General features: G+C 45.3%; 1 protein-coding gene across 1 annotated transcript in view; it reads right to left on the minus strand.

Moving 5' to 3' along the window:
* cps1 (carbamoyl-phosphate synthase 1, mitochondrial) overlaps positions 1-12,621 on the minus strand; it is a 196,535-nt gene that overhangs the window by 106,700 nt on the left and 77,214 nt on the right. Inside the window, exons 15-16 of the mRNA XM_063051500.1 lie at positions 11,270-11,427; positions 5,040-5,168 (exon numbers count right to left, since the gene is read on the minus strand). Of these exons, the coding sequence (XP_062907570.1) occupies positions 5,040-5,168; positions 11,270-11,427 (287 nt within the window). The remainder of the gene's footprint in view (positions 1-5,039; positions 5,169-11,269; positions 11,428-12,621) is intronic.

A 12,621-nucleotide genomic window follows, 5' to 3' on the forward strand; every position in this document is an offset into this window, starting at 1 on the left:
AACAGGAGGTTACATCTGACTTTGACGAGCTTTTCACCTGAAACCCCTCTGTTTCACTCTCTACTGTTTTACTGCTATTTTTATTGCACTGAAAATTTGAGGTTTCAGCTTCCTTCCGCACTGGCATTACAAGGAAGATGAGAGGAAAACTAACACAGGGGCCAACACTAGGGCAGGTCATGCTTCACGGGACTAATTGAGTTTTTCGAAGTGGTGGCAAAACAAGCTGATGATGGTAGGGCGACGGATGTGGTGTACATGGATTTTAGTAAGGTATATGACAAGGGTCCCCATGGAAGGCTCACCCAGGTATGTGATTAATAGAAACTTGGCTGTGTGGATTCGGAACTGGCTTGCCCACTGAAGGCAGAGGATGGTAGCAGATGGAGTGCACTCTGCCTGGAAGTAGGTGACCAGTGGTGTTCCACAGGGATCTGCTGAAGACTCCTGCTCTTTATGATTATTCTAGCTGACTTAGATGAGGAAGTGGAAAGGGTGGGCTAGTAAATCTGCAGAGGATATGATGATTGTTGGTTTTGCAGATCGCGTAACTGTGGGATTATAGACAGGATGCAGAGCTGGACAGTGAAGTGGCAATCTGAAAAAAGTGTTAAGTGACACATTTTGGCGGATTGAACTTTAATGCAAATTACATGGTTAATGGTAGGATTCTTAGCAGTGTGGAGAAACAGAGAAGTCGGTCTAATATGGTATAATAAAGTCTAAAAATAGTAAATTATAGCATAATAATAGTCTTGGGGGTCTATAGATCCCTCAAAGTTGCCATTGAAGTTGAAAGGGGTTTAAGAAGGCATATGCTGGCCTTTATTTGTCAAGGGACTGAGTTCAAGAGCTGCGAGTTAATGTTGCAGCTCTATAAAAATGATCAGACGATACTTGAGAGTATTGTGTTTAGTTCTAGTCGCCTCATTACAGGAAGGATATGAAAGCTTTAGAGAGGGTGCAGAGGAGATTTACCAGGATGCTGCCTGGGTTAGAGAGCAAGTCTTGAGGAAAGCTTGAGCGAGCTAAGACAAAGAAAGATGAGCGGTGACTTGAGTGTTCAAGACTATGAGAGGCAGAGACAGAGTGGATCATTAGCGCCTTTCACCAGGGCAACAATGGATAAAACTAGTGTATATCTATTGAAGGTAAATGGAATTAGTTCAGGGGAGAGGTCAGAGGTAGGGTTTTCTTAAACATAGAGAGTGTTAGATGCCTTGAATTGTAAACACAAAATACTTTGAGAATGCTGGGATCAAAGCAACACTCACAACACGCTCGAGGAACCTAGCAGGTCGGGCAGCATCTGTGGAAACGATCAGTCAACATTTCGGGCTGAAACCCACTTCAACTCTGCTTCACATTCCCATTCGGATATGTCCATACATGGCCTCCTCTACTGCCATGATGAGGCTAAACTCAGGTTGGAGGAGCAACACCTCATATACCATCTAGGTAGTCTCCAGCCCCTTGGTATGAACATTGAATTCTCCAACTTCCTGTAGTTCCCTCCCCCTCCCTTTCTCTATCCCAGTTTCACTCTGCCCCCTCCCCCAGCTGCCTATCACCTCCCTCATGGTTCTGCCTCCGTCTACTACCCATTGTGTTTCCCCCTATTCCTTCTTCACCTTTCCTGCCTATCCCCTCCCTGCTTCCCCTCCCCCACCTCTTTATCTTTCCCCTTACTGGTTTTTCACCTGGAACCTACCAGCCTTCTCCTTCCCACCCTCCCCCCACCTGCTTTATAGAGCCTCTGCCCCTTCCCTCTTCAGTCCTGACGAAGGGGTCTGGCCTGAAACGTTGACTGATCGTTTCCATGGATGCTGCCCGACCTGCTGAGTTCCTCCAGCGTGTTGTGAGTGTTGCAGATGCCTTGAACTCACTGGTGGTGAAGTCTAATACAAGAGATTCTTAGATTGGCACATGGATGTAAGAAAATTAGAGGGTTATGAGCTGTATGGGAGGGTAGGGTTAGATTGTTCATGGAGTTGGTTTATATAGGTCAGCACAGAATTATGGGCCAAATGGCCTGTATGATGTTCTATGTTCACTTAGTGTGAGGCCTCCTGTAATTCACACATCATTGATAACCAGACTTTTAAGCATTTCCCTCACACATAGCTCTTAAGTGTATGTTTCTACATATATTATCGAAGTAGTTTATAGGCCTTAACTGTTATGACTGAAATATAAAAACAAACGCAGGGCATCAGCCCTCATTTGTGCTCCAGCACACTTTCCACCAAATTAGAAACAATCCTAATTCAACAGAATAATTTCAAAGCAGTCAAACGACAGGCTCTCACACACCAATGCCATGGGCGCACAGATCTCACACAACCTCTCATGGTCCCAGAACACATCCTCCACAGGAAAGAATGCTTACCGATGCCCCTGCTTTCTGAGGAGGCTGAAGAGAGCTGGACTATACAATCAACTCTCACAACCTTCAAGAAGTGAGAAGATGGAAGTATCCTAACATGCTGCACCACTGTGTGGTATGGAAAAATGCACTGCGGCAGACAGGAGGACTCTACAATGGGTAGATAAAACATCGCAGTGCCTCACGGTGCCAGCCTACCCATCATCAGGGACATGTATACATAAAGGTGCCAGAAAAAGGCCTGCAATATCATAAATGATCCCACCCGCCCTGCATATGGACTGCTAATCCCATTCCCATCAGAAAAGAGGTTATGCTGCATCCACGCCCGGTCAACTAGACTGAAAAACTATTACTTCTTCCAAGCCGCCAGACTGATCAATGCCACCACCCATTAACTCACCCCATCACCACTATTTTATTATTTCCTGTTTGATTCAGCCTATGTACAGATACTCCTAGCTGTGTTGGTGCATGGCCAACTGGTTAAGGCGTCAGTCTAGTGATCTGAAGGTTGCTAGTTCGAGCCTCAGCTGAGGCAGCGTGTTGTGTCCTTGAGCAAGGCACTTAATCACACATTGCTCTGCAACGACGCTGGTGCCAAGCTGCATCGGCCCTAGTGCCCTTCCCTTGGACAACATCGGTGGCGTGGAGAGGGGAGACTTGCAGCATGGGCAACTGCCGGTCTTCCATACAACCTTGCCCAGGCCTGCACCCTGGATACCTTCCAAGGCACAAATCCATGGTCTCATGAGACTAACAGATGCCTGTACCTAGCATCATGTTATCTACATACAATCAGTCTACTTATCTAAGCTATTATGTATTTATATTTATTGTGTTTTTTATGCTGCGTCAGATCCTGAGTAACAATCATTTTGTTCTCCTTTACATGTGTATGTTGACGAAAACAAAATAAACAATGTTGAATCCTGAATAGCATTAATATTCAGTCTGCACAAAGAAGCCTAAAATAAAGCTTTCAAAAAAAGTGCGGTCATACCAATATTGCTTAGGTCCATGGTACATCAACAGTGTTTTAGAAATATCTTCAGATGGTGGGCCGTTCACTGTTGCTACAACTTTATGCTCCAACTACAAAACTGCTGTTAGGTGATGCAGAGGGAAATATATACTCAGTAGCCACTTTATTGGCTACACCTGTGCACCTGCACATTAATATAAATATCTAATCTGCCAATCACATGGCAGCAACTCAATGCACAAGAACATGCAGACATGGTCAAGAGGTTCAGTTGTTGTTTAGACCAAATCCTAGAATAGGAAAGAAATGTGATCTAAGTGATTTTGACCATGGAATGCTTGTTGGTGCCAGATGGGGTGGTTTGAGTATCTCAGAAATTGTTGATCTCTTGGGACTTTTGTGCAAAACACTCACTGGGGTTTATGGAGAATGGTGCGATAAACAAAAAACCATCCAGTGAGCAGCATTTCTGTGGGCGAAAATGCCTTGTTAATAAGAGGTCAAAGGAGTATGGCCAAACTGGCTCAAGCTGACCAAAAAGGTGACAGTAACTCAAATAACCACATTTTACAACAGTGGTGTACAGATGAGTATCTCTGAATGCACAAAGCAGTAAACTTTGAAGCGGATGGGCTACAGCAGCAGAAGACCATGAACATACACTCAGTGGCCACTACCAGGTACAGGGGGGCCACCGAGTGCAACTAAGGACATAGGTTGCATGTGCTGGATATAAGTTGGCAAAGGCTAACTTCACCACTAACTAAATTGATTGGAAGAATATCAGTTCGAATAATTAATGGCATAATTAGTTGAGCAAAATAAGCAGTTCAGGAATTTGTCTCCCTTGTGCTCATTTGCACACTAAAACCATCACTGAACCCACAAATAATTAATCCAAATAATTAATGTTAGTCATGCAATAAACTAGTTAGTTTCACTCAAACTGTGTTATTTTGCTGTTTTTCAATAGCTAACAAGTTATGGCTCCTTAAACTGACTGGTGTATGGGCATGATGATGGGTACGTCAACAGAATATGGAACAGCATAGCACAGCACAAAAGAACATGCCCTTAGGCCCACAATGTCATGCCAGTTTAATTAAACTAGTAACTAAGCACCTACTAAACTACTCCCTTCTGCCAATATAATATAAATATCCCTCCCTTCTCAGGATGCTCATGTGCCTTTCTAAGAGTATCTTAAACACCTCTATTACACGTGCTTCCAATATTCCCCCCCCACCCCCAGCAGAGCATTCCAGACACCCACCACTCTGTGGTAAACAAAAATTGCCTCGCACATCTCCTTTAACCTTGCCCCCCTCTCACCTTCAAATGCGTGCTCTACAATGTTAGACATTTCTACACTAGGAAAAGGATACCAGCTGTCAATCCGTAACCCTCATGATTTCATAAACTCCCATCAGATCTTCTCACAGCCTCAACCCCTTTGTTCGACCTCTCTTCCTAGCACATGTACAATGGATTCAACGTGCAGTCAGCAACATCCTAAACGAAACCCCACCAAAATAGACAAACATAAGCTCAGGCCAGATACAACACTTCCCCAGTGACACACACACAGTACAGTCCACAACACTCACTCTCAAACACAGCAGGGACTGCAGTGCACAATCTCATATACAATGAGGAAATGCTACTTACTTTACTAGCAATTTCAGTAAGCTTTTCTTTGTCGTTGCACAGACCAGAACCAAGGCCACCGAGTGCATAGGCAGATCTCACCATGACAGGATATCCAATCTTCTCTGCTGCTTGGAAGGCATCCTCCAGCTGTAGGTTCAGAAAGTTGTTAGTCTGGCTGGAATGCATTATCGGCACCCAACTGCCCACCATTGAGAACATCTACCATAAACGCTGCCTAGGCAGGGTGAAAAACATTATCAGGGATGCATCTCACCCTAACCATGGACTTTTTACTCTCCTCCCATCCGGTAGGTGCTACAGGAGCCTCCACTCCCGCACCAGCAGGCACAGGAAGAGCTTCTTCCCTGAGGCTGTGACACTGCTGAACCTCACATCACATCACAGCACTAAGCAGTATTACATCTGTATTGTACTGTCTCAGTACTTTTACATTTGTGTGCTGTAGCACTTTTTTATTCACAGTTATTTTGTAAATAACACTATTCTTTGCATTTCTGGTCAGATGCTAAATGCATTTCATTGGCTTTGTATCTGTACTCAGCACAATGACAATAAAGTTGAATCTAATCTAATCTAAAACTCACCAAGTGTACATCCTCAGAATTAGTCTAAAAGTCAAGTCTTACCAACTGACAGTCGTGGGTTCAACATTAAATCGATAGAAATACAGGCCATTTACTGGCATTACCATTATCACTACACCATACCTCAAATCACAGAGCGGTTACTGTACAGAGTGTTGTGAAAGGTTTGTTAGTGATGGGGTGGCACTGTAATACAGCTAGTGGAGTTGCTGCCCAACAGCTCCAAGTTTAATGCCGACCTCCGCTGCTACATCCGTGAAATTCACAGACTCCCTGGGCTTTGGCCACATTCTCCAGTAGCCACACACATCCCTAAGAGTCAGAGTTGCACGACACAGAAACAGGCACTTCAACCCACTACATCCAGGCCAGCCTTTTCGCCCATCTACATTTCCCTCACCAGTTTCGTGGTATTCTGTGCCTTGTCTATTGCGGTGCCTACTGTTGCCCATAGTGACTCTATCTGACTTCACCACACTCACTGGCAATGACTTCCAGGTAATAACCCCTCTCAGTGTAAAAATAAATTTACCCCTCAGATCCCCATTAAATTCCTTCAGTCTTCAACCTACATCCTCTTTACTTATATAAATAAATATATATACACACAAACACATCACAGGAAAAAGATTTGATAATCTACACTATCTGTGCCTCTAACGGTTTTTAAAACCACTATCTGGTCACCCCTCAGACTCCTTCACTCCAGTGAAGACACACCCAACCATTCCAAACTCCCCCCATTACTAAGAGAAGATTGTTGGGGCCCTGGCAGAGATTTTTGTATCTTATTACCCACAGTTGAGATATCAAAACACAGAATATGAATGTTGTGTCTTTATTTAAGAAGGAGAACAGATGTAAGTCAGCGAACTGCAGGACATTGAGCCTTACATCAGTGGTAAGAAAAGTTTTTTTTAGAAGGGACTCAGGGACAGGATCTATCTGCGTTCGGAAAAGCAATGATTGATTAGGAATAGTCCGTCGGTGTTGTGTGTTTCACAAATCTGACTAAGCTTTTCAAACCAGTGATCAAGAGCAGTGACAAAGGCAGGGTGGGGCATAAACGTAAATTAGAGAAGTCAATGTTCATGCCATCAGGTTGGAGGCTACCCAGATGGAATACAAGGTGTTGTTTCTCCAACCTGAGTGTGGCTTCATCTTTACAATAGCAGACATCCCACCTCTCCCAGAAGTTCTGGGAGTCTCCCGCATATGAATAGTGGCTTCCTGATGCCCGCAAATTATATACAACATCACGGAAATCAATTTTTTTGAGAGCAAGCGAGCGAAAGTAAGCGAGAGCGCGAGAGAGAAGGCAAGCTAGAGAGCGAGCAAGAGAAAGCAAGAGAGAGAGAGCACGAGCGAGAAAGCAAGCGAGAGGGTGCGTGAGCGAGAGCGCGCCATGGCAGAGTGTTCCAAAAAACGAAATTACAAAATGTATGTCACCCCAGACTACACTAAAGTGTACCCCTGCCTAAAAGGGGTCAAGAATAATGACAGTGTTGCTCGCTGCACTGTTTGCAACAGTGACTTTTCTATTGCCCACTGTGGGTTAAGACTGTAAAAGACATGTTGAGGTGAGTTTAATAGTTGTCATTCGTTTATTAGCATAGCTAACGTTATTTAAACTAGCTGACTAGCTGTTAAGGAGCTACTCTATTGCAGACATCCCACCTCTCCTGGAAGTTCCGGGAGTCTCCCGCAAGTTGATGGTGCTACTTCCCTAAAATCAGTTTTTGCAGGGTGGGATGTCTGCAGTAGAGGAGGCCGTGGACAGACATATCAGAAAGGGAATGGGATGTGGAAGTAAAATGTGTGGTCACTGGGAGATCCTGCTTTGTCCCAGCTCCCCCTCATACCCCATCCATTATTGCCTATCCACTAGGCTTCCCCCCTTCCCCTTTCTTTCTCCCTGGGCCTCCTGTCCCATAATTCTCTCATATCCCTTTTGCCAATCAACTGTCCAGCTCTTGGCTCCATCCCTCCCCCTCCTGTCTTCTCCTATCATTTTGGATCTCCCCCTCCCACTTTCAAATCTCTAACTAGCTCTTCTTTCAGTTAGTCCTGACGAAGGGTCTTGGCCCAAAACATCGACTGTACCTCTTCCTAGAGATGCTGCCTGGCCTGATACGTTCACCAGCAACTTTTATAGGAATATAAGGCATTGTTCCTCCAACCTAAGTGTGGTCTTATCCCAACAATGGAGGAGGCCATGGATAGACATATCGGAATGGGAATGGGAAGTGGAATTAAAATTGGTGGCCACTGGGAGATCCTGCTTGTTCTGGCAGATGGAGCGTAGGTGCTTGGCGAAGCGGTCTCGCAATCTACATCAGGTCTCACCGATATATAGGAGGCCACACCAGGTGCACCAGATATAGTAAATGACCCCACAAGACTCACAGGTGACATGTCGCCTCACTTGGAAGGACTATTTGGGGCTCTGAATGGTAATGAGGGGAGAGGCATAGGGGCAGGTGTAGCACTTGTTCTACCTACAAGTATAAGTGCCAGGAGGGAGATCAGTGGGGAGGGACGAATAAACAAGGGAGTCACATAAGGAACGATCCCTGCGGAAAGCAGGAAATGGGGGGGGGGAATAATTTGCTTGGTGGTGAGATCCCGTTGGAGATGGTGGAAGTTTCAAAGAATTATGTGCTGGACACGGAGGCTGGTGGATTGGTAGGTGAGGACAAGAGGAACCCTATCCCTGGTAGGGTGGTGGGAGGATGGGATAAGAGCAGACGTGCATGAAATTGAAGAGATGCAATTGAGAGCAGCTTTGATGGTGGAAGAAGGGAAGCCCTTTCTTTGAAAATTGAGGACATCTCCTTCATTCTAGAAAACAGATGTGGTAGAGGTAGAGAAATTGAGAGAAGGGGATGGTGATTTTACAAGTAACAGGGTGGGAAGAGGTATAGTCCAGGTAGCTGTGAGAGTCCTTTGGTTCATAATAGACATCAGTGGATAAGCTGTCTCCAGAGATAGAGACAGTGAGATCGAGAAAGGAAAGAGAGGGGTTGGAAATGGACCAGGTAAATGTGAGGGCAGGGTGAAAGTTGGAGGAAAAGTGGATGAAGTCAACAAGTTCAGCATGCGTGCAGGAAGCAGCACCAATGCAGTCATCGATGTAGCGTAGGAAAAGTGCTATCGTAGGCTTGGAACATAGACTGTTCCACATAGCCGATAAATAAGCAGCACAGCTGGGGCCCATGCGAGTGCCCGTGGCTACACCTTTTGTCTGAAGGAAGTGAGGGGAACAAAGGAGAAATTATTGAGAGTGAGGACAAGTTCCATTAGGCAGAGGAGAGTGGTGGTGGAGGGAAACTGGTTAGGCCTGGTGTCCAGAAAGAAATGGAGAGCTTTGAGGCCTTCCTGGTGGGGGATGGAGGTGCATTGGGACTGGACATCCATGGTGAAAAGAAGATGATGGGGGGCCAGGGAACCTTCTGGTTTCACCCATCACCATGTGTTTCTCTTTCCCCTTCCCCCACCTTTAAAATCTACTCCTTAGCTATTTTTTTTCTCCAGTCCTGCCGAAGGGATTTGGCCTGACATGTCAACTGTACTCTTTTCCATAGATGCTTCCTGGCCTGCTGAGTTCCTCCAGCATTTTACGTGTGTCGCTTGGACTTCCAGCATCTGCAGATTCTCTCTTGTTTGTAAAAAGGGCATAGACTAAGTGGATTGCCAGAGACTTTTCCCAGGGCGAAAATGGCTACTATCAAAGGGCATGTTTTTAAGGTGATTAGAGGAAAGTATAGCGGGAAGTCAGAGGTAAATTCCTTACACAGAGAATTGTGAGTGCCCAAACTTTCTTAATAATTCATACCCTCAAATCCAAACAGCATCCTGGTAAACCTGTTCTACACCCTCTCCACAGTCTCCATGTCCTTCCTATAATGGTGTGACCAGAACCATACACAACACTTCAAGTGCAGTCTAACCAAATTTGAATATAGCTGCTGTATGACTTCCTTCTGCAGATACGAAATACCCCAACAAATGAAGGCAAGCTGCCAGGACTGTGAAAAGCAGAGACTGAGGGGAGGGAAAGATGTCATTTGTGGTCAGAAACCATCAGAGATGGCAGAAGTTACATATAATGATATGCCGTGTGTGGCAAGCTTTCCAAGTGCCTTCTTTACCACCTTAGCTCACATAGCCCCTTTCAGAGAACTATGGACTTGAACCCAATATCCCTCTGTAATTCAGTGGCATTAAGGGGCCTACAATTAACGATATACTTTCTCCTGTTATTTGACCTCCCAAAATGCAACACCTCACGCTTGCCCAGATTACACGTCATCTGTAACCAATCTACTGTATATCCTGCTCTGTCATTGGATAGTCCATAGATATTGTCCACCAATCTTGGTATCATCCAGCATCTTGGTAATCTACCCATCAATACTTTCATTAAAATCATTGATATGTGTATACTCACAAACAAAGGTACTGGCATCAATCCTTGTGAAACACCTATGGTTATGGACCTCCAGCCTAAATAACAACCTTCTACCTCTATTCTTCTACGAGCAAGCCAGTTCAGAAATCATACCCGCAATTCACCAGGGATCCTCTGTATCCTTGTCTTTTGAATCAACCTACCATGAGGGACCTTCTCTATACTCAATTAATGAGTACATCTCAACCAAGTACCTCCCCCAGCCCCTCCATTCCAAGTTCAACAAAGCCAGCCTGTCCACTCTCTCCTCGTGACTGAAACATTCCACGCCAGTCAACACCCGGCTGAAACACTGTTGGAACTCAGCAAGTCAGTCAGCATCTACGGAGGAAAATGGACAGCCGATGTTTCAGTCAAGGTCTTTCATCTGGACTGAAAGATTAGAGGGGAGGTGACTGGTACCGAATGTTCGGAGCAAAGGGGTGGACGAAGAGCTGACAGGCGATAGGTGGATCCAGGTGAGAGGGGGAGATAAGCAGTTGAGGAAAGTGGGGGGGGGAGGAGAGTGGGAATGATGTCAGAAACTGAGAGGTAAGAAGTACACTTCAAATTGTCACCTGCCACTTGTAGAGACTGGTGAATAGTGGTAAAAAAATCAGACCACTGCAGAACTCTATACAAATTCACCAGAAATATGTGGCTGATTCTGTGTGATAACAATGGACACACAGCCAGGATGTGTTACCTGCCCCCAGGACTGTCCTAGTTCTACAGTGAACATCTGCAGCTCCAATCAATGGCCGCTCTGGACTGTCCCGTGAAATCCGGGACAGAGAACAGGAGGATTTGTGCTGACACATATCCTTCAGAATGGAAAGTGTCATTTAGTTTTGGGTGACCAGAATAAATGAACGGGACATTAATCACAGAACCTCCTGCTCAGGAGGTTGCAATAACTCCGTCAACACCTCCACAGCGTCAGTCCCGTCGGGGGCCTCTCCAGCATGCTCTTTATTGTGTAGGAGAGACACGGAGTTAAAAGTGATTCCTTTCCAGGTATAGAAGAGGAAACAATCCCCAAGAACAAACATATCAGCCATTCAGTGCCCGTGCAGGACTCTCAAAGGGCTCAGTCAGGTGATTAACAATACAACAGGGCAATAAACGGCGATGGACAGATGGGCTGAAGATGAGACAGAAAGGACAGGGAGGGATTTCCATCTGCTTCTCACCGTCTCAACTGCAAAGCTCGGAGCTATTTTCTCATTTATTTCCAGCAGTTTGTCCGCAAACAGCTGCCTGTCCTCGGTGGCCATGACGGAGGTGATGGGGGTTCCCAGCACTTTGACACCATACTTGTCCAGCACCCCTTGTTTGTACAGTTCCACACCTGCCACAAGTAAGACAGTCCACATTAACCACTCATAGCAGAATCACTTCAGTCCGTGCTGACCACTTAGGACACTCCCAGTCTACCGACAATGAGTTAAAAGTAATGCAGCCTAAAAGGTCACAGAGTTGTACAATACTCAGCTCACTGTGCCCATACCAGCCAGTGGGTACCTATCCACCTTGAACTCAGCCCACTGTGCCCATACCAGCCCGTGGGTACCTATCCATCTCAAACCCAGCCCACTGTGCCCATACCCACCCATGGGTACTTATCCACCTTGAACCCAGCCTACTGTGCCCATATAGTCATAGTCATACTTCATTGATCCCGGGGGAAATTGGTTTTCGTTACAGTTGCACCATAAATAATAAATAGTAATAGTAATACTACTATTAGTAAATCGTAATAGTCATGGAAATAATAAATAGTAATAGAAAAATAGTAATAAATAGTTAAATAGTAATATGTAAATTATGCCAGTAAATTATGAAATAAATCCAGGACCAGCCTATCGGCTCAGGGTGTCTGACCCTCCAAGGGAGGAGTTGTAAAGTTTGATGGCCACAGGCAGGAATGACTTCCTATGACGCTCTGTGCTGCATCTCGGAGGAATAAGTCTCTGGCTGAATGTACTCCTGTGCCCACCCAGTACATTATGTAGTGGATGGGAGACATTGTCCAAGATGGCATGCAACTTAGACAGCATCCTCTTTTCAGACACCACCGTGAGAGAGTCCAGTTCCATCCCCACAATGTCACTGGCCTTACGAATGAGTTTGTTGATTCTGTTGGTGTCTGCTACCCTCAGCCTGCTGCCCCAGCACACAACAGTGAACATGATAGAACTGGCCACCACAGACTCATAGCCCGTGAGTACCTATCTTGTAAGTAATGGATTTCAGTTTACCAAATGGTTAATATTCATAACTGCTGGTAAATAACGTATAAACATGGCATTTCTCTGTTCAAACTTCTGAACACTGTGGTGACATGGGCCATGTGGTTCTTGCGCACAAGTAAATAAAGTGTGATTGAGGAACAAGCGTGAGTTTTCAGAGTCAAGTTAATCAGCATCATGTTTGTTATCCTATGCCCAACTGATTCAAGTGCTCATAATGACACTTCCTAAATGCAGTTAGAGACCCAGATTCAACCACTCTCTCCAGCAGTGCATCCCAAGTACTCACTAGT

This window comes from Mobula hypostoma, chromosome 6 (genome assembly GCF_963921235.1).
Source record: "Mobula hypostoma chromosome 6, sMobHyp1.1, whole genome shotgun sequence".
Classification (NCBI taxonomy): Eukaryota; Metazoa; Chordata; class Chondrichthyes; order Myliobatiformes; family Myliobatidae; genus Mobula; species Mobula hypostoma.